This window comes from Hippocampus zosterae, chromosome 14 (genome assembly GCF_025434085.1).
Source record: "Hippocampus zosterae strain Florida chromosome 14, ASM2543408v3, whole genome shotgun sequence".
NCBI classification, from domain to species: domain Eukaryota; kingdom Metazoa; phylum Chordata; class Actinopteri; order Syngnathiformes; family Syngnathidae; genus Hippocampus; species Hippocampus zosterae.
In genome coordinates, this window is record NC_067464.1 from 2,253,993 (window position 1) to 2,276,221 (window position 22,229).

Consider the following 22,229-nt stretch of genomic DNA (forward strand, 5'->3'; position numbering starts at 1 on the left):
GGCCTGCGATTGGCTGGCAACCGATTCAGGGTGTCCCCCGCCTACTGCCCGAAGACAGCTGGGATAGGCTCCAGCACCCTCCGCGACCCTAGTGAGGATCAAGCGGCTCGGAAGATGAATGAATAAATAAATAAATAAATAAATAAATAAATAAATAAATAAATAAACAAACAAACAAATACATGTGATTTGTCGAATGCCCAACTGCAGTTCAGTTGTATTTCACTTTTCCGTTCAAAACACCGTTTTTGCATTTCATGTTCATTTTTACATGGGAACAAATTCTTTGTTGTTGTTGTTTTAATGGTGTACATTTTTTAAATTGCATTTTTTTTTCCACAAGCAAACACATATATGAACCCGACATCTGAACATGTTGAAACACAGCGTCCCTCGCGCTTAAATTTAAAGCGGGTGCCATTTAAGTGCATGCGAGTGTAAACGCGTATATCGTTTAGCGAAGCCGGCAGTCTTCTGCGGCGGCCCGATAAGACTTTGGACACACCGCCAAAGACTCTTCTTCTTCTTCTCCTCCAATTGATCGGCCTGAACCTAATTGACCTCGAATTATAGAGCGCTCCTATTTGCCGGCGAACAACGGGCGGCCGGAGATAAGCCCCCCCCCCCCCCCCCCCCCCCGGCGCTACAAAGTGGATTGAAAGCGTCTCAACACGGCAGAGACGTCCAGTTAGGGGAAAACAATCATGTTGGGAAGGACAACAACACGAAAAGCACCTTTCATTTACATTACATTTCTTGTAAGCTCGCTAAGCGGTCTTTGTGTGGCGGCGGGATTATGTCATGGCACGTCGGCTTCACAGTGCAGAGGTACCGGGTTCGATTCCAGCTCCGGCCTCCCTGTGTGGAGTTTGTGGGTTTTCTCCGGGTCTGTGTGGGTTTTCTCCGGGTGCTCCGGTTTCCTCCCACATTCCAAAAATATGCATGGCAGGCTGATTGAACACTCTAAATTGTCCCTAGGTGTGAGTGTGAGCGTGGATGGTTGTTCGTCTATGTGTGCCCTGCGATTGGCTGGCAACCGATTCAGGGTGTCCCCCGCCTACTGCCCGGAGACGGCTGGGATAGGCTCCAGCACCCCCCGCGACCCTCGTGAGGATCAAGCGGTACGGAAAATGAATGAATGAATATATATATTATATATATATATATATATATATATATATATATATATATATATATATATATATATATATATATATATATATATATATATATATATATATATATATGTGTGTATTTGGAGTGATAAATACTTTTAAAACATGTTTTTAATTATATGGTTATATTATTATATAATATAACCATATGTATTATATATGTAATATAATTATATTACTTTTTGTGAACTATAAAATACATTAATAACCTAAAATAAATGATGATGATGATGATGATGATGAAGAAATGAAAATGTGCCCGTCCCAAAGCAATTAAGACTTGCTCGTTTGCAGGCAGCGTTCAAAAGCTGCCCCTTTTCGTGTGAAGCTTCCGTTAATTGCTTGTGTGTTTTTTGGGGGAGGTCAGTTATCAATCCAGCCGGGGGCGTCTCAATTAATGCGGTAAACCTGAAATAATTTCATTGAACTATTTGAGTCAACTCTGCGATAACCTCTTTTTTAAGATATAGTTTTTTTTTTTGTTTTGTTTTAAGGCAAGCTTCAGAGTCTTGTCCCGCTTGAAGGTGAGATTTGCGTTTGCCGACTTTTCTTCATTTTGTCTTCTCTTGTATTCATTTGTACACAAGCCCGGGTGGGTGGAGGAGCAAACTTAGCACTCTTTTTTTTTCTTTTCTTTTTTTCCATGCATGTCGTCTTCTGAAATCAAGATTTGCATTCAGGAGGCGTGACTCTGTCTGGCTTACTTTTTGTTTGTTTATTGATCGCCGGCCAATAAGAATTGAAAATCGTTTTGATGATTTTTGCACTCAAATCACACCAACAACAATCAAGGTTAGTGTTGCCGGGCAGTCTAGTTTAACTGATTGCCAGAATTTAATTGTATTTTATTTATTTTTTTAAATCGGGTGTGCGTGTGTCTTACTTGAGCATGTGCACGCCCTCGGGGGTGGTGGGCTGGTTGAAGCGCCGCATGTAGTCGTGCATCTCGGGGAAGCTCTTCTTCATGTAATCCTCGGCGCTGCTCTCGCGCACCGTGCCGAATCGGAAGCCCAGCGACGGGTGGTGCAGCTGCCGCGGCGGGACGCCACGGAAGAAAACAAACAAACAAACGAACAAAAAAATGGGGCGCAAGAGGAAGAGGATGCAGGACGGACGGCACAGCAAATCAAAAATCAAACCAAATCCGGAAAGTTCTCACGGCGCTTAATTATCTTGTGCTAACCTTATCGTCGTGGATTCCCGACACCTGCTCGAAGGTCTTTTCGCCAACCATGACGGCGGCCAGGTTGGCCGTGTAGCTGGAGAGCACCAGGAGGCAAAAGATGGCCCACAGGTTCATCAGGAAACGGCCCGTCCAGCATTTGGGGGTCTGAAGAGGGTGATGGGGGGGTGACAACAAAAGCCTCAGTCAGACGCAGTACAAAAGACCTTCCAATGAGATTGTTTTCATGGATGGTGGGATTGCAAATGGGGGCGGGCGTGGGGGTGGGGGGGAAATCTGCTCATCAGCGAGGATCAAAGCCGCGACCTTTCGATCAGGCGAAGGTCTCCCTAATAACTCGGCCTCTGTTCTCGTTCATTTCAGAGTCCCCGGGGTCGGGTAGGAGGAGGGGGTGGGGGGCGGGGGGGGGGCATGCGGCGGATTGTGCGTTCATTATGACGGCTTGCCATCTCACGGCAGGCCCTATGGAGCGAATGACATTGATGTTGCAAATTTGGATTTGAGAACATACATTAATTTCAGTGAGCGCATGCTTTCAAAACATCCATTAAGCGGGGGGGGGATTGAAAATGACCTTGCGTTCAACGAGCTTCGGCAATATAAACGAGAGGGACAAGATTTGAACTGGAATGATCCGTTTATCCGTCAATTTTCCTCGTTTATCCCGGTAAGAGTCGCGGGGATGAAGTCTCTGGATGAGACCGAGGTGTACGGACGGGCACGGTGGTCCCTTCCAGAGGGTCCAAGGTTTTACGCCGACCGGTTCGAACAGTCCCGGAACACGTAGCAAGACCAGGTGGAGGATAAGATCGAGACTGATGAGATCCAAACTCCGGCTACATGTTTATCCATCAGTTTTTCCTCTTTCCTCTATACTGGTTCGAGAGCTGGGAAAAGTCTCAGGTTGTGGAAATCGTGGGAGCATATCGAAGTGTTTGCAGGCCTATTGAGAGACACGCTGTCACCTACGATTTGGGTATGCCTAGAACACGTAACGAGGGAGGTGACCTGTCCCTGGACTATTTCTCCAGTCCCGTTGAGACGATAAGACTGACAAGATTTGAATCTCCCGTCCCAGTAAACCCATGATTCCGATTCCCCAGTCCCAGGGAGTCTGGGTCTGGGGACACCCAAGTCCCCGGAGATGTCCCCAGACCAACTCAGGGACGTGACTCCTCCAGGGGATCCGAGGACCACGCCAACATCTGCAACCCGTTGGGACAATCGGGAACACATAACCACGGAGGCGACTTGCCTTGGGTCAAATTCTCCGTCTCTTTTTGGTAGGATTGAAGTTCAGCTTGACCAGATTCAATTGTTTCTTGGTTTATCCTGGTCATGGGGGGGGGGGGGGGGGGGGGGGGGCGGGGAAGAAGTTTTGGGAGGATACCGAGATGTTTCCAGGCCAATCGAGAGAGACCAACCCTCCAGAGAGTCTCCTACCATTTGCACATGCAGAGAAATACGTATTCCACGTGTCTGCGGCTTTACTGGGACGGCTAGACCGACAAAGATTTGAACTGCAATTTTCATTTCTGCATTTCTTGTGTTTTTTCTGGTCATTACACGACAGGGGAAGAAGCACTCGGAGGATCGTGAGGCATTCGGAAGCCCGTTGTGGGTGATGGTCCCTCACGAGAGTCCGAGGTCAAGTCCAGTGTGAGTTGGACCCTGCCTTGAAAACCTTCCGAGAGCGGCGTCTGTTGATGACAGACGCCTGGCGATACTTTACTTCTCTCTGACCGTGCTCCTCGCACTCCGGCCGGCTCTACAGGTGACCTCCGGACACCCAAGTGAAGGCAAATCATTTCCGTCGTTTTCATTTGACAGAATTTTGCTTGCAACCACCAAGAATTTATTTCAACCGCTAAATCATCCAGTGCAGCAAAAATTGGTGACTGCACCAATCCAGGTTGATTTAATTCAGCACTGGGCCAACAATCTTTGAGGGACTGAAGTGCATCAAGTTCTGCCTGAACTACGTTCCTCAGTAGCAAATACTTTTAGGGACTGGACGATTTTATTCACATGGGCCTCATACCCGTCAGGGAACCTTACGGCCTGCTCGTAAATCATCGCCGTGATACATTTTCCCAAGACGGAGTGGGAAGAGAACACCGGTCCCTCCCGCTAACACGACCACCCCCCCTCCTGGGCCGGTTCCGTTTCTCATCGCCACTGACTCGATTAAGCTCTCAACCCAACGCGGACAGCGCTCTCATTACACCCCTTGTTGCTTTCTGGACTCTCACCCGTGGCAAACTTTGTACGACTCTCGGAGTGTTGACCTCCACTCCCCCCAACCCCTCCACCATAAACTTGATCCATCCCAATCGTGCCGGTCATAACTCGTTCCAATCTCTGTCGAGACACTTACCCTTGCATGATCCTCCCTGTGCCTCCCAGCTTCATCACTGCCTCACGTCTAACCTCGCCCTCACTCAATCTTCGCTGCTGTCTCATCCTCGGACATGCTCCGAAATCCCCCTTCCGAGTGACTTCTTTTGTCCTATTGCCTTTCCTCCGCACCTTATCCAACCCGCTCTCGAGCAAATCCATCAAGGCGACGATCGGCAACGTTACCTTGGTGGCGACGGTGCGGCCGAACAGGATGGCGTAGCAGAGGTTGAGGGCGGACGAATAGGAGAACACACGCACCCGGTTGCGCCCGTGGGGGGTCATTCCGAAAGGGCTGTTCCACTCATACAAGGTGAGGAAAAGTGCGGTGAGGTGCAGCGTGACGAAGATGCCCACCCACATGGACCAGTGCAGGGGCCACATGAAGGCGCCGATGGGGGCTGCCGTGTCCCGACTGCGGACCTGGGAGAAACGACGACAATCGTTTTTCTAGCATTTGTTTCTGACGTAGATGGACTTCACTTTGGAATCAGCCAAGACTCCACGAAGCGTCTCCAGTTGCTCCAAAATGCTGCTGGTACTCGTAAGAGGGAGCACATCACTCCTACTCTGGCAACCCTTTACTGGCAACCGATATACTTTTGAGTTCTTTTTAAGATAGCGGAGAAGCGGATCGGAAAATGGATGGATAGATCTTTAATTCTTTAATAATTGCCCCATCTTACCTCTCTGAGTTACTCCGCCCCTACACGCCTGCCCGGTGCCTCACGTCTGACTCGGCATGACTCGGACTTGATTTTAGTTTGATTGTTCTTTTTGTGCTTTCTACTGTCTTTGTTATTAATTTATTGTTGCATATTTTATATTTGCCCCGCGTACAGCATTTTATACAGCACTGGTTGTTTTAAGGTGCTCTATAAATACAGTTCAGTTGAGTTGTGTATTAAAAAAAACAAATTCTCGTGACTTTCTATCATTCTTTGGCAGCGATTCCATTTCGATGGCACTTTTGCAAGCCCGGTAATGCTCAGCGTGCTGTAAAATAGTCCGGTTACACACCTAACTTTGTGAAGCCATTTTCCTCTGAAATCCTTGAGAGAGCCGTTTCGGTTTCTGCATCATATTTTTACCGCCGGCCCGAGGTATCTTGTCGGTAAACACAGACGGACGGCCATAATGAGTTTGTAAAATCCATCCACAGAGTTTTCCATTTTGCACAATTTGTCGACTCTGGAAGGACAAGGAAGGTCCCCCCCCCCCCCGTCCCCCCCCTTTTTTTTTCTTAGACAGATGAGCCTTTCTCCGAAACGGGACCCTACAGTCAGATTGTATTATACATCGCAGCGTGTCAGCTGCACGGGGAGATGTTAACAAATCAAACGAATAACGGCAGCATGTCTCGGGGCTCCGCTCAGACGTCTCCTGCCGCCCGCCTCTCCGAGCCGTTACGGCATCTAAAACCGCTACCTCGTTTTTGGGGGGAATTTCCATAATTAATAGGCCCGGCGTAAAGAGCGAAAGTAATTATTCACTCGCTAATGAACTCCAGTTGGTGGATGAGAGGGGCCAAAGGGGGAAATCAAGCGGCGGCGGCGGCCCGCATTGGCAGAAATGACTGAATGCTGACGAGGGATTCGAAATTACTCACGCTCTCTACTGTAGAAGCAAAGATGAAAAAATAAAAAAAATACGACGGCGTTATTTACATGAGTAAATTGTCGAAAAAGTACCGACTCTGGAATGTACTTGAATAAAAAGGCAATGTGACTTTTATGTGTTTGCTCACATGAGACGGAAATTGTCAGCGCGAGAATAGCATTTTATGCCCGCATTAAAAACCGTAATTAATAAAAGATCTTAACGGCAGTAAGGCTCCACTGTTCTCCATTTACGTCTCCATCTAAAGCATCCTGCCGCAATCTGCGAAGGTTAAAAAAAAGGAACTTGGTTACTTCCCATCGGCGGCCGAGGGCTGAATGAAGATGTCAGCGCATTGTTCGACATGCCCCCGGACTCTCTCCGCCCTCATCAAGATGCCAAAAATACCACAAATGGATTTAATGATGACCGCGAGCCACTGTACCAGGATGCCCAGGCTGGTGGAGTAAAAGGGCGACGTGAAGTCAATGACCCTGCTCCTGGCTGAGTTGATGGAAAAGGAAGTGACGGCCATGTCGGCCGTGCCGCTCCTCAGATCGCCCACCAGGCCGGTCCAGCGGCCGCTACCGCTCAACGCGCCGTACTTCCCGTCCCCCACGATGTAGAGGTCAAAGGTGAAGCCCATGTCCTCCGCCAGCTTCTCCAGTAGGTCGATGCAGTAGCCGTAGCAGCACTTGCGCAGGTCCTCCGGAAGGCCTGCGGAAGGGGAAGACGGCGACGTGAACCGAATTCTGATCGAGCTCCGAACAACGAGATTAGTGCTGACTCTGGTGTAATTCCCTTAGCGCGCAGAGCTGGTGGTGGTTCAGGGCGAGAGCCAAAATAAGCTTTGATAGCGGCACCTCAGCGCAGGTCTCGAGTGATATACGTTCCGATTCAAAGGTCAGGGGAAAGGGGTTCAGTGTTCGGGGTTGGGTTTTCGGTTCAAGCTAAGGGTTCCGCGTTTGGTGTCAGGTGTAAGTGGGGTCGGGTTAGCGTGGACAACCCAATAAAAAGTTCGTTGGCTGGTAGGCAAAAGGATCAAGGGTTTGAGATTATGATTAGGATTAAGGAATACATTGAGTGGTTCGGTTTTTGGTTACGGTTAAGGGTTGGAAAAGGTCTTGGGGTTTTGGTGTCCAGGTTAGAGTCGGGGTTAAGGATTAGGGTTTAGAGGTCCAAAAAAAAATAGGGGTTAGGGTTGGGGTTCGCAGCTGCAATCTTGGTCCAGACCGGGGGTCGGCAACCCGTGGCTCCAATGCCGCATGCGGCTCTTTAGCGCCGCCCCAGTGGCTCCTAGGAGCTTTTTCAACATATTGGTCCAATATGGTTCTTTCAACATTTTGGGTTGCCAACCCCTGGTCCAGACGCTTAAGTCGGGAAACTTACATTAAAAAAAAAAATCTTCAGAAAGTGAAAAAGAAACAATAAATGCAATTGATTTAGACAAAGGCCCACTTGCTCAAGGTACTCCCAAAACCTGTCAGTGAGGGGGCGCTTCAAATGTAAAGATGAAAATTCCAAAAGTCCAAAAGCGAAAGCCAACTTACTAATGCCTTCCCAGTCCGCCGCCGACGCGTTGGGATTATGCAGCTGGTTGAAGAGTCCTTGTATCACATCGGACCTATTGGTCCGGGGGTCCAGACAGAGCTGCCCGGCGGGACACAGCCCGTCCTCGTCCACCTCGCGCGTGAACACAAACGGGTGCTCCACCAGGGTCACCACCCGCAGTCGGTGGCCCTCCACCGAAAGCCCGGGCCTCCAGCGTCCCCCGACGTTAAAGTCCCCTTGACCGTCACCTCCCCTCACCCCGGCGCCGAGCCCTTGACCCGGGCTGTTGCTGAAACCCCCCGCCAGCCCGTGGACGCCACCCTCCAACTCCAGCCTTCCTCGGGACCACTGGCCCACAGTGACCCAGGCCGGCTGGCCCAGGGCGCCCCGCTTCAGGCTCCAGACGTGGAAGAGCTGCGAGGAAAGTATTCTGGAGAGGTCGGCGTCCACCTGGATCAGGCCTGTGGCACCGGTGAAGGAGGTGTTGGGAAAAAACCTAGACAGTCGAGATAGAGACCGTATTAAAAAAAACAAAGTAAGTTTATAGTTCTACGATTTAAACAGGAGAACATGTAAATCTAAACATCAAAAAAGGAGAATAAACATCCATTTTTTTTGCTTGGCCTCATGAGAGTCGCGCGTGAGCTGGAACCGATCCCAGCAGTCGTCGGAGGAACCCCTGAACTGGTCGCCGGCCAATCGCGGGTCACATTGACATCTGTTGCCAATTTTAAAGTCTTTAATGAGGCTAATATGCGCGTTTCTGGAACGTGGGAGGAATTGATATGTGGGAAGCCGGAGCATGCGACTCCCCCCACAGGAGCCAATATTCAAACTCCGCACCACAGAACTGTGAGGCAGTCATGCTAATCACCGCCGGGAGAATAAACAGCTCGACTTTTGCCAAACTGGGAAAGAAGCAATCAAAAGGTTAAAATGGAGATGGTGGCGGGCCGCGCTCTGATAGCGCAGCTTTTAGCGAGCCATCTCCCTTGCGGGAATTGCATCTCCCCCGAAAGTCATAATTAAAAGTTAATGCGGAGCAGCGCGGGGTGTTCTCCGAATTGGAAAAAAAGTCCATCCTGACAAGACATTGCTATGCGCCTCACGCGCCTCGGTGGCTTCCGCACGGGGCTCTTAGCCGGAGATTAGCGATTCCGCTTGGCGCGTGAATCTGCGCGTGGCCTATCGAACCGCACGGGCAATGTTAGCTTGCGCCTTAGCGATTCGTTGGGGAAGGCGGCGTCCTCGATGCGGATGAGTAACGTCCGATCACATCTCCATTGGTGTCGGGTCACCGGAAACGGTGCGCCAGGGTTGTTGAACCTTCAAGTTCCTGGGAATCACAGTCTCCCAGGACATGAAGTGGGAAATCAACACCATCTCAATCCTGAAAAGGGCCCGGCAGCGGATGTACTTCCTGAGGCTGCTGAGGAAGCATGGCCTGCCACAGGAAGTGCTACGACAGTTCTACACGGCAGTCATCGAATCAATCCTGTGTTCTTCCATCACGGTTTGGTTTGGGGCCGCCACAAAAAAGGACAAAATCTGACTTCAACGGACAGTTAAGACGGCGGAAAAAATCGTTGGCACCGCCCTACCCACTCTTGAGGACTTGCACACTGCAAGAATCAAGACAAGGGCACGGAAAATCCTCCTGGATCCCCCGCACCCTGCCCACCACCTTTTTCAGCCACCCCCCTCAGGCAGACGCTACAGATCCATGCGCACCAAATCCAGTAGACACTTAAACAGCTTCTTCCCTTTAGCCATTAACTCGTTAAACAGTCACTGACGTAGTCACTCTTCTTGCACCACAAAATGGTACTACAAAACTACTGGTTACTCTAAAATGGTTCAATGATTTTGTTGTTTACGATGATCCTAGTGCAGCGTGTTATACCGGAGACAAATTCCTTGTGTGTTCTACATACTTGCCCAATAAAGATGATTCTGATTCTGATTCTGAAATGTTCAAGAACGCTGGGATCACCGAACGCGGATCATCGATGATCCTCGGCGAGAGATGACCTCGTCTTTCCTTTGTTTTCCTTCCGTCGCGAGAATCGACGTACGGAGAATGTCCTTCCCCATTAAGCATGAGATATGCGTTGTGAAATAATAAAGATGAGATGGATCACGCGGGTCATTAACCTCCGCTCCGAGTCTGTTTCCGTTTGCGAATTCCGCCGGTTTCTTTCTCGGCCCCGGTCTCATTATTTACTTGGGTAGCGCAATAATCCATTGATGTAATCGGTCTTCCGCAAAAAAAAAAAAAATTCCAATTGCACCTGGTGTCATCCTCGTCGCCTGCCGCTTAATGTTTTTCCTCATCAGCCGCCCTGACAATAAAAGTGCAAGTGCTTCCCCGGTGTGGGAGGCTGAAATCACCCACGGTGGTAGCGCGGCGGAATCGTCATATACCAAAAGACGGATGATTCATCAAAGCGGGCCAGACTCTTGTGCCGCACGCAAAGAAATTCAATCGCACGTCTCTTCAACGTCCCGTTTCTTCACTCTGAATCCTGTTTTTTATTTTATTTTTTCCCAGGATGCTTCTGTCAACGCCAGCGGTCCCCAACCTGTTTTGCTCCACGGCCCGGTTTCATGTAAGCCAATATTTTCAGGGACCGGACTTTAAGGTGCGGCGGATAAATACAACAAAATACAGCCGTGCCTCGACTTACGATATGAATCCGTTCTGGCAGAAATTTCTTAACTAGAAAATGTTATCAGTTGAGACACGGTTAATTCATTCCAAGTGCCCCCGAAAGGTATTCATAAAAGTATAAAAATGCAACAAAATATGTAGCGGATGCATGTTACAATGAGATTATTGCACAATAAATGAGAGCTTGGCATCTATATATATATTGCGCGTCGTCCCGCACGCGGTCTGTCCTTCCGTCTGTCCCTTTTCAAAACGTACCTACTTCACCGCGCCGCTGCGCGCCGCCACTGCGCCGCTCAGGCAGTGGCTCACTACGATCGCGCGGGCATCTTAGCGAAAAAATGTTGTCTACCCACAAGCATTGCAATGAAATTGTTAGTTATTTAGTAGAGCTAAACATCTCTTTATTTTCGCGATAAGCAATGAAGATGAGGGCGGCCCGGTAGTCCAGTGGTTAGCACGTCGGCTTCACAGTGCAGAGGTACCGGGTTCGATTCCGTCTCCGGCCTCCCTGTGTGGAGTTTGCATGTTCTCCCCGGGCCTGCGTGGGTTTTCTCCGGGTACTCCGGTTTCCTCCCACATTCCAAAAACATGCCTGGCAGGCTGATTGAACACTCTAAATTGTCCCTAGGTGTGAGTGTGAGTGCGAATGGTTGTTCGTTTCTGTGTGCCCTGCGATTGGCTGGCAACCTATTCAGGGTGTCCCCCGCCTACTGCCCGAAGACAGCTGGGATAGGCTCCAGCACCCCCCGCGATCCTAGTGAGGATTAAGCGGCTCGGAAGATGAATGAATGAATGAATGAACAATGAAGATGAACAAAAAGTTGAACCAAGCAACAACACTTTTGTGGGCCACCTTACCAGCCTTCCGTAGGAACTAGCTGATGAGCCGCCCGGAGGGCGGCGAACCAGCTAGTAATGTATAAAACAAATAATAGAGTAAAGAATAAAAATGGTCAACTTTTAACGGCGCCCTCATCGTTTTTTTTGCCCTTTTTAGTTTATGTCGTCTCTCTCTCTCAGAAGTGTTTTTTTGCCGGGCCTTTTAGAAAAAAAACGGATCCAAGGACATTTGCTTTTGTCGGCTTTTAACAATCATTCCAAGCCAAAGATCAGCATAGTGTGCGATCGGCCGCCTGGTGAACACTTTTTCCGGTTGATTCACGTTGACGTAAAACTATTGGAACGCCTCTTGCCCCAAAGGGCCAATGACGAGGACATAAACGGTAGAGGTCCCTCTGAGCCAATTGAATGTGAAGAATTGAAGAAGATGCTAGGTAATAGTCAATAGCAAAGCATCGATAAGAAAGTTGCGTTCCCTTTATTTTTTCTGTACGGCCAAATGATTTTTTTTTTTTACCCTCCCAAGTATGTTTTTGTTCCAGATCCCAGATCTGGTCTCTGCTCAGGCGTGCGACAAGGAAATTAAAGCTCACGTCCATTTGTTCCTCTACATATTGAGATTCAGGTGTCAAGATAAGCGTAAAATCATTTTTTTCCTCCCCGGACCAAATATTTTTTTGTGCCACAGCCAAAGGCCACCTCGAATGGATGAGCGCATTTTGATAAGTCTCCCCGGCCGGCGGTGTCGGAGAGGGATGGGTTCCCCGTCAATAACGCCTGGCCGGCCCGTTGCCGCGGTCAAGAGTCAATGTCAACAAAGCGGCCGTGGTCTGTCACGACTCCATAAGAGAGTCTCAGGCGTTCGTTTCACCTTCTTATCGCTCCGTCTTTCTCCGGAGGGAAAGTTGACTTCACCGTGGGATGATAGCTTGTTTTGGGAGCTTTTAATCCCTCGCGGGGACGCAATCGATGTCCGGCGAGATGGCAGCGATTTCAGATACTTCTCCATCAACCCCCCCCCCCCCCCACCCCCCCTCCCAAGTGCTGTTTCAACTTCATTGTGACTTAATTTGTGTTTTTCTTCCTCCCCTTCCGGCTTACCGTGTCCCCGTGCGCGTATTTTCTCTTTAATGCTCTCTGGGGAATAAGCAACGGCGTATTTTATGATTATTACAGGCAGCTGAAATAGAACAGCAGCCAAACTTTTTCAGGCTATAAGTTCATTCTTGGCGTGGTGACTCAGTACGCCCCCCACCCCCCCACCGCACCCTATTACCTTCTTCTCTCAATTTATATTTGTCTTCTTTCCTGCTAGGAAAGTCCGATAGGACTTTTTTCCAGATCTTGATTACTCACGGGTACATGGACCGAAACAACTATTAATTTGGATGCATACGATTAACCCACAAAAAAACAGTTTAAATGCACCGGCGTTAGCATAAATGCTCATTTTCAGCCGTAGTCCCAATAGCGCCAACTACAGGCGAGGAGGGCTTACGCAACATCAAATTTGTCTTTTGTATCAACAGCTTGTATCGGCAGCCTCGATGAGTACAGTGAAACTCTTCTACAACGAAACCTACATGGGTGAAAATACCCACTAGTGTGAAAAAATCTTCATGCATTAACACCATTCCCACTTTCCAGCCCCCCCATACAACGAAAAAACTGTGTGTGTGTGTGTGTTTAAATCTGAAATCTAATTTGCTACAGTGAAAAACCCCCTGTTGTGAAAAATGTCTTGCATGCAATCATGATTTCGTTGTAGAGGAGTTTCCCTGTACCCGATACCTTGAAATAAGGCTGGCCTTGGCCCAATACGAAACCTACTTGCCCACCCTTACGCCCACTCGACGAGTCGGTCCGAGGTGCGGAACGCTACGTCAAAATTCACGATTTGGTAAGTGCCATACGGTTTGGATGTCATTTCCCCGTTATTTTGTCGACTTCACCACAGACGGCTTAACCGACGACTCCCTCCGCTTCTGGCAAGCGAGTGTTTTGCTCATATTGCTCTGGAACCCTCGACACTCTCTTGACTCGTTCTAGCCCGTAGCCTCCCGACTCTAAATTGCTCTGGCACGACCCGCGCTCACTTGAACTGCAGTCGACGGGGGCTCTCCGGTTAGCGATTATGTTGTTGATGATGGCGCTCAGCTGGCGTTCGCATCACCCTGCGATGCAAATCCGAACTCCCTCACCACCCGAGGAAGAGAAGGGTAAAAGTGGATAGGATACACTCCGTTTCATCCATCGTGCCGTCTTAAAAATAAACTCCACATGGACTGTCAGAACGACGCCGGTCCAGGCGGTGTCACGCGGATGTTTCCGCGCATCGCTCACATCAGCGAGAGCCGTGTAAACATGACGGGATCGTAGCTTTGTCTGGCTTTAAGTGGGGGGAAAATGTTAATGGCTTAATACGTGGCTCAGAATGGCTTCGCGAGAATGCGTAGACGGCAGCCTGACAGAAACCCGAGGAAGCTGTCAGACGCTCTCTTTTTAAATCCGCAGCGAGTGAAGAAAACGCAGCGGAAGCGGCGACAATGACACCCGACCGTCTCCCTGACACCCACCCCCCTCACCCACGCTACGATTCAGCCCACGCTGCTGTGGAAAATCGCAAATGGAGCCAGCAGCAGCCAAACTTGTCACTCCAAAAGCTAAGAGGACGCTAGACGTTAACGCTGTCTGCCACTTGGAGCTTCCTCGTTGAAGAACAATCTATTTGGGAGGGTTTTTGGTATCTGGGGTATCTAGGGTATCGGATTTTGGTGTACGTTCAAATAATCATGAGGACATTACATCAGAAAATTCCTTTAATCTTCATACGCTTATTGCCCTCAAAATGCAAATGACACCATAGGATGTTTCATTAAAATCTAAAGTAGATTTTCCTGAAATGACGTTTCATGAATTGGTACCCCTATCTGCGTATGTGTGAGTGTGTTCACCTGGACAGATATCGTCCCGACGAAAAGGGATCTCGTCGCGTAGGTTTGTCGTAACAGTTAACCGCGTTCTGCATCAGCGCTAGGTCGGGCCTGGCCGCGGCCGCCGCGGTGACGGCCCGACCGATCAGCTGCAGGGCATCGCGGATGTAGAAACTGATCGGCTTGCGTCCCACCTCGCCGTACGCCAGCAGGCCGAGGGGACCCCCCAAGGTATGCAGGGAGTCCGGCGACAGCGGGTACCCCATGATCCACCGCAGGGCCGGCAGCGACGCGGCGAGCCGCTGGGCCGCCCGCAGCGCCGAGGAAAGACACTCCGGGTCCGAGCCCAGCAGAAGGACGCTGGAGACGGGCGAGGCGGCCCGCAGTAAGCGGGTGGAGAGGATCCTCAAGACCTCCTCCTCCCTCTGGTCTTCGCGCCTCTCCTCGCTGGCCTCGACCCGTCCGCCGCCCGAGACCTGGGTCAGATTGACCACGTCCCACAGGTGCCAGGCGGCGCCGCTGTGGGTCTGCATGTGGGACAGCAGGCCATCGCTGCCCTCCTCCCAGCCGGAGCAGACCACGGCCGCAGCGCCCCAGCTGCCGTCCTCCATGCCGCCGCCCCGGTCCCCGTCGCTCCCCTGCAGGACGGCGAGCAGCAGGCCGCCGAGGGAAGACGGAGGCATGCGGGCTGACATCTGCAGGTGGAATGCGTTCTGGTGGAGAAGGACAGGAAAGAGAAATTAAAACATGCTAACACGTCTGTTGTTGGTATCAATCGGCAATGTAACATTTTATTCTCATGGACCCATGTAAAAACAAAAAAAAAACCAATATATCGTATTTTCCCGCATGATAAGGCGCACCTAAAAGCATTCCATTTTCCCAAAAGCCGACAGTGCGCCCTATAATCCGACGCACCCTCTATATGGCATTACACGGTCTTAATATTCCCCAATGAGTTGTTTCCTTGTTCGTGTTCCTGTGCCATCTCGTGGTCACCTAAAATCAGAATCAGAATCATCTCTATTGGCCAAGTATGTAGAACACACAAGGAATTTGTCTCCGGTATAACACGCTGCACTAGTATCATCGTAAACAACAAAATCATTGAACCATTTTAGAGTAACCAGTAGTTTTGTAGCACCATTTTGTGGTGCAAGAAGAGTGACTACGTCAGTGACTGTTTAACGAGTTAATGGCTAGAGGGAAGAAGCTGTTTAAGTGTCTACTGGATTTGGTGCGCATGGATCTGTAGCGTCTGCCTGAGGGGAGTGGCTGAAAAAGGTGGTGGGCAGGGTGCGGGGGATCCAGGAGGATTTTCCGTGTCCTTGTCTTGATTCTTGCAGTGTGCAAGTCCTCAAGAGTGGGTAGGGCGGTGCCAACGATTTTTTCCGCCGTCCTAACTGTCCGTTGAAGTCGGATTTTGTCCTTTTTTGTGGCGGCCCCAAACCAAACCGTGATGGAAGAACACAGGATTGATTCGATGACTGCCGTGTAGAACTGTCGTAGCACCTCCTGTGGCAGGCCATGCTTCCTCAGCAGCCTCAGGAAGTACATCCGCTGCCGGGCCCTTTTCAGGATGGAGATGGTGTTGACTTCCCACTTCATGTCCTGGGACACTGTGATTCCCAGGAACTTGAAGGTCTCGACGGTTGACACAGGGCAGTTGGATAGTGTGAGGGGCAACTGAGGAGAAGAATCTTTCCTGAAGTCCACGATCATCTCTACAGTCTTGAGCGTGTTCAGCCCGAGGTTGTGTCGGCTGCACCAGAGCTCCAGCTGCTCCACTAAAAAGGTTCTGCCCGGCAACTACTTTGTGAGCTCTGCGCAGTTGTAATAAACCGAAGATCACACTAAAAGCAGAGTTAACTACGCACTAAATGAAGGAAGAAGGAGACAAGCAAGACTTCTCAGGATTATTTAGCCCCCTTGTGAGCCCGCGAGGTTTGTGTGCCTTTTTGGTTGAATCAATTGTCTTGATAACTTTTGCTCTTTCATTTATTTTGTTTTATAATGCCATTATACGTTTCATGTCCGTGCTTGTGACCGGTTCTCAACGGCTTCGTGGTAGCTACAGCGGCTATGAAGCTTCAATATAAATATAGCGGTGTTGTATTGTATTGTATTCCCTTTAGCGTAGCTCATTCTAGTGGATGCATAGCGCATCCACAGCCACTATTGTAGCTTAAAATGTAAAGTGATGCCTTATATGTTTAAAATAGGCCTTATAATCCGAAGCGCCACATACACAAAATCGTTATGCGTACATACACACATAACAGCTTTGCGTTTGTGCTGCACGAATGTACATCAGGACAAGCTAACGGTTCAGAGCCCTCAAAGAAAATGGGGCCACTGAGCTGCTGGTCTTAGCTTTGAGCTCAGCGGTCAGCATGCTCCACTTTCATGCGAGCGAAGCGGGTGAAGGCAACAGGACCCTCGACGTTGCAGTGGTGCCATGACCCGGATTAGGAGGGAGGTTTCCGGGAGGTGAGTGTAACGTGCCGTGAGAATGTAGGTTTGTAAAATCTTCACTCCTTTGAGACTTGAAAGAGGCGAGGCCGGCCTCTGGACTGGCAGCGCGGGTTTTTTTGCTCGGTGGTCAGCGCGCTCCGCTTCCAGGCAGTGGTGGCGGCGTGGGTTCGAAACCCAGCAACAAGATCAGGACCGTTACTGCCTATTTTCGGATCCCCCTTATCCTGTTGCGATGACAGCGTGCTTGACGTCACTCAAGCTAAGTTTGGAAGTAAACGCCGAACCTCAAAACTGTCAGACACACTTGCTAACCATTCAACAACCCCCCCCAGGTCAATTTCCCCGGATGACACCATCCTCACATCATTTCAGGCTCTTGCCGTGGCAGTCGCGAGGCAGCCGCCGGAACAAGGAGTTCAAACCCCGACCCACATGCCGCTTCGTCAACAACTTATGTTCATCTGCTCACATGTAGCGACCCGCGCCGGTAAATTTCCACAGCGGACTTCACAGGATGAATCTCCTAAGCGGGTCCCAGAGACAAATCGTTTGATTGAAGAGAGGCGAAAAGAAGCTCGAAGAGAGACAGATTAATCGAGAAGAAAGCAGACGCAGTGAGAGCTGAATGACATCAAATCACATTAACCGCGTCGTTTATGAGCACGGGCGGGGCGGGGGTGGTGGGGGCTAAACAAATCGACACTTGCCGCAGTTGTTTCGTCACGAGGCCTGACGCAAAAACAAACAATGACTCAAACCAGCGTTTTCTATTTTGGACTTTTGTCGGTTTTGCATTTTTTTGATCCGAAACATTTTTTTTTGTTATCGCATCTTGTCTGCGTCTGCATTTCTGGGCTCCTAAACGTTATTCGGTTCGTTGTGCACCTGACACTTGAGAATCATTCCGGAGTTATCGGAGACATCCAATCATTGGACCTTTGCTGCATTTGATCGTGAGAGAGGGAAAACGATTGTTGGCTCGCAGAATTTGTGACTTGGCCCAACTTTGGTGCTGACCACACACGTGTACTCATTTGCGGTTGTAAATATTGATCAGGTTTAGCATTTAGCATCAGGATTAGCATCAGTTTTGGCCCCGAGTGCTTTCCAAACAAAACAGGGTGGAGTAAAAAAAAAAAGAAATAATAATAATAATAATAATAAAGAGGACGGCCCGGTAGCCCAGTGGTTAGCACGTGGGCTTCACAGTGCAGAGGTACCGGGTTCGATTCCAGCTCCGGCCTCCCTGTGTGGAGTTTGCATGTTCTACCCGGGCCTGCGTGGGTTTTCTCCGGGTGCTCCGGTTTCCTCCCACATTCCAAAAACATGCATGGCAGGCTGATTGGACGCTCTAAATTGTCCCTAGGTGTGAGTGTGAGTGCGGATGGTTGTTCGTTTCTGTGTGCTCTGCGATTGACTGGCAAGCGGTTCAGGGTGTCCCCCGCCTACTGCCCGGAGACGGCTAGGATAGGCTCCAGCACCCCCCGCGACCCTCGTGAGGATCAAGCGGTACGGAAAATGAATGAATGAATGAATAATAATAGAGACGAACAACCATCCGCGACGGTCGACGCGCTAACCACTGGACCACCCCGGATAATAATTTTGGTCCTGCCGACATTCGGGGACGAGGGGAAATGCCCAAATTAAAGCCCGAGGGCGATCCGTGTACCCCCGCTTAATCCGCCGCTGCCGCCGCCTCGCGCTCGGCTTGGCAAGGATGACAGCGGCGTCCACACTTCTACACCCCAGCGACAACACTGCCTCGTTTCATTCGCTTCCAAACGGGATAACACTGTTGTCCTTGAACGCAGCACACAGATGGAAGTCCTCCCCCCCCCCCCCCCCCCCACCCCCCCTCCCGGCCGCCAACAACAACGCCTTCCTTTGGGGGAGGCAGACAATATTTCATCCTCTCAGTGCTCCGGGCAAGGTTGATCTTTCATGTATAGAAGAAGTCCAAAGTTCATCTTTTGAAGCCTTTGGAAATTAGCATGCGCCCAACGCACGGCAGCAAATGTCGGGGAACACGTTCGTCCATCAGCGTGGAAAAAAAAAAAAAAGGGGGGGGGGGGCGTGACTGAAGGCCCACGGTGGAGATTTGCCGCTTGCATCGACACAATACGCACGCGACTCATATTCTCATATGTCACCCGTGAGTCTTTAAAGATGAAATATTCACCCAAAAGTGCAGATTGGACATATTCATTCAAATGGAAATGATCCACCCGGGAGTAAACAAAAGCAGCCCGCCGCCGAGTCTCTTAAGAGGTAAAAAAAAAAAAAAAAAAAAAAAGTGAGTGAGTGAGTGAAGTGTGCCGAGACATGCTTGATCGAATTCATTCTCACCGGGGTGTGTAAATCGGCTGGGACGAGAGACAAAAGATGGACGTCTTTGAACGCTGCTTCCGGAATAATCAAATAAACGTATACGCGCCGTACCCCATATAACATTTATGCCCACGTGCCGATTTACGGCGCTGCGTGAAACGCTTGCAAAAAGGCGCCGAAAGCTCACAGCTGCCGTGTAAAAAGTCAGACCTTTTAACGATATACGCTGGTTAAAATGAATGGAGCAAGGAAATGTGAGATGGGGGTGAGATGAGATGAGATTTCCGGATCATAACCTTAAAAAAAAAAAAAAAAAAGATCGAAAAGGATCAAATATCTACCTTACTTTCTGTCAAATTATTACTGTATATGTTTTATGTTCAATAAAAAAAAAAAAAAAAAGATTGGAAAAAAATATTTTTTTTTTTGCTTCCATTTTTTGACCAAATTCATATTGACAAAATATTCTTTTGATTGTTCCTTCTTTGCTTCTTCTCGGGACAGGCGCTATTTGGGAAGAAAAGTTAAGGTATGTTAACAAAACGATTTCTGCGCACCGTCTTTCTTTGTAAATATTTAATGTTACAATGCGGGCGCCTGCGGCTTATAGACAGGTGAGGCTTATATGTGTACCAAATGCTTCCATTTTTTCCCCCAAATTCATATTGACAAAATATTCTTTTGATTTTTCCTTCTTTGCTTCTTCTCGGGACAGGCAGTATTTTGGAAGAAAAGTTAAGGTATGTTAACAAAACGATTTCTGCGCACCGTCTTTCTTTGTGAATATTTAATGTTACAATGCGGGCGCCCTGCGGCTTATAGACAGGTGAGGCTTATATGTGTACCAAATGCTTCCATTTTTTTCCCCCAAATTCATATTGACAAAATATTTTTTTGATTTTTCCTTCTTTGCTTCTTCTCGGGACAGGCACTATTTGGGAAGCACCGTCTTTCTTTGTAAATATTTAATGTGACAATGCGGGCGCCCTGCGGCTTATAGACAGGTGAGGCTTATATGTGTACTTTTACTTCAATTTTTTTCCCCCAAATTCATATTGACAAAATATTCTTTTGATTTTTCCTTCTTTGCTTCTTCTCGGGACAAGCGCTATTTGGGAAGAAAAGTTAAGGTATGTTAACAAAACGATTTCTGCGCACCGTCTTTCTTTGTAAATATTTAATGTTACAATGCGGGTGCCCTGCGGCTTATAGACAGGTGAGGCTTATATGTGTCCTTTAAAAATGTAGCGGGCGCGGCTTATAATCAGCTCCGTAATCTGTAGTCCGTAAATGACAGTACACGTCGTCAAAAGGCGACAAACGTCATATATCTTGGGCAAAACAGACAGGCGCCAAATACCGTCGTGGCTAAAGGAGCACAAAATGGCGGCCAAAAGTGGGTGTGGTGAGAGAGGATTCCAGCACTATATCAACATATTTTAGACTAAAATCACATACATTGGATGGTGATAAACTTGGCATGAAGGCTCATTGATGTGAAAATTGTTGCTCACGCTTGACACGTCGCAGCTTTTACTCCAAACGGTGGCAAAAGCTAGCCAAGAAGCAAGCCGGTCGATGCTAGCTGAGAGCGCTAGCTAGCTGGCAGACTTTCGAGCATCTGTATGCACGCTAGCCCCCCCCCTTTTATTTTGCCGTTCTCAGGTAAAAGTTCCATCTGCCAGCGCAAAGGCTCCAAAGGAAGAATGCAAGATAAGCAAGCGGAGGAAGAACGTCAGCATTATTCCGGTGTAAAATCAAGTGCAACGCCGTTTTCTCACGCAAATTAGCCGCTTTGGATGCAAAGCGGCTAATTTGATAAGCTGGACTCGCTGCATCGCGCTCTGCGCCAGGGGAACTCGCCGCTTGACAAGCGCACATGCACGCGTCGCACACAATTAAGACAACGATAATAATAATACCGCACATTTTAGCTTTGCCCAAAATGCGAGTACGGTAAACCCCGCGAGGATCTCCGGGCGACGTGGAGCCAGCGGCCCGACACGGGTGCGGCGGATCACAACACGAGGGAGCAGCTCATGATTACTAAGCTCATTCCTTATTTAGGTGCCGGCGCGTAAAGCTTCAACCCAACGCGCACACACACACACACACACACACACAAATAGATTTCCTAACATCGCTACACAAAGCAACGCGCAGCACCTGCAGTTTGAGAGCTTATTCAAGCTACGTTGTGGCGGCTTAGCCTTAAGAGCTAGCGAGTGGACGCGGAGGGCGAAGGCGGGCCTCAGTTGCACGTCAAGCTTGAGAATCATTTCAAGATGCTGACCGCAGCTTCACTTCAATACCGACTCACTCACTCACTGACACACACACACACACACACACACACACACACACACATCAGTTCAACTATTTGGTTGTACATGATTTTTACTTAACGTTGATGTCGAACGATCTAATAAAGGGGAGCTGTTGCTCCCTACACTGATAAGATGATGATAGAAAAGGTCACAAAGGTCATATTTCATATGTTGTGTAATGTTGGGAAAGAGTGATGAAATATACCCCCCTGAAAAAAAAAATGTCAAATGGAAATTTTGTTCCCATTTTTGCCATTATTTTGGGAGAGGGCCATTAAAAAAAAAAAAAAAAAAAACAAGGCCCAATTTGGTGGGCATGAGAGGCGGAACAAGTCAGTTGTGTTAACACCCACGACGGCGCAAAATGCCCTTTTTTAAAATGCGCCACGCTTCACCAGCTTGTGAAGGGGGGGATCTGTGAAAATACCAAAACATAGTCTAGGCTGCCCCTTCAGGTGTCTAACGGGCAGAATGCAAAGTACAAGCTGCAGCACATTGGGTGGGTGGGTGGGGGGTGATCGGCAATGAAAGGGATTAATCAACATGCCGATCACATACTTTTACAAAGAAATCGGCCCGATCAATTGAAGCAACACAAATTTAGAGTTCGGTGACAAAGTATTTCCCCTTCATGACTGTGCACCACTGCCCCCCCCCCCTCACCACCACCCCCACACACCAATTGAACACACACACACACACACCGTTGGCACGAAAAGTATGGACGGTTGCCCGAGCCTGTGA

The 22,229-nt window shown here is 49.1% G+C and overlaps 1 protein-coding gene across 1 annotated transcript in view; it reads right to left on the minus strand.

The window, feature by feature from the left end:
• Positions 1 to 22,229, minus strand: part of grin3ba (glutamate receptor, ionotropic, N-methyl-D-aspartate 3Ba) — a 79,804-nt gene that overhangs the window by 14,020 nt on the left and 43,555 nt on the right. The window contains exons 2-7 of the mRNA XM_052085512.1: positions 14,374 to 15,065; positions 7,905 to 8,401; positions 6,800 to 7,071; positions 4,942 to 5,178; positions 2,359 to 2,505; positions 2,059 to 2,204 (exon numbers count right to left, since the gene is read on the minus strand). Coding sequence (XP_051941472.1) covers positions 2,059 to 2,204; positions 2,359 to 2,505; positions 4,942 to 5,178; positions 6,800 to 7,071; positions 7,905 to 8,401; positions 14,374 to 15,065 — 1,991 coding nt within the window. The remainder of the gene's footprint in view (positions 1 to 2,058; positions 2,205 to 2,358; positions 2,506 to 4,941; positions 5,179 to 6,799; positions 7,072 to 7,904; positions 8,402 to 14,373; positions 15,066 to 22,229) is intronic.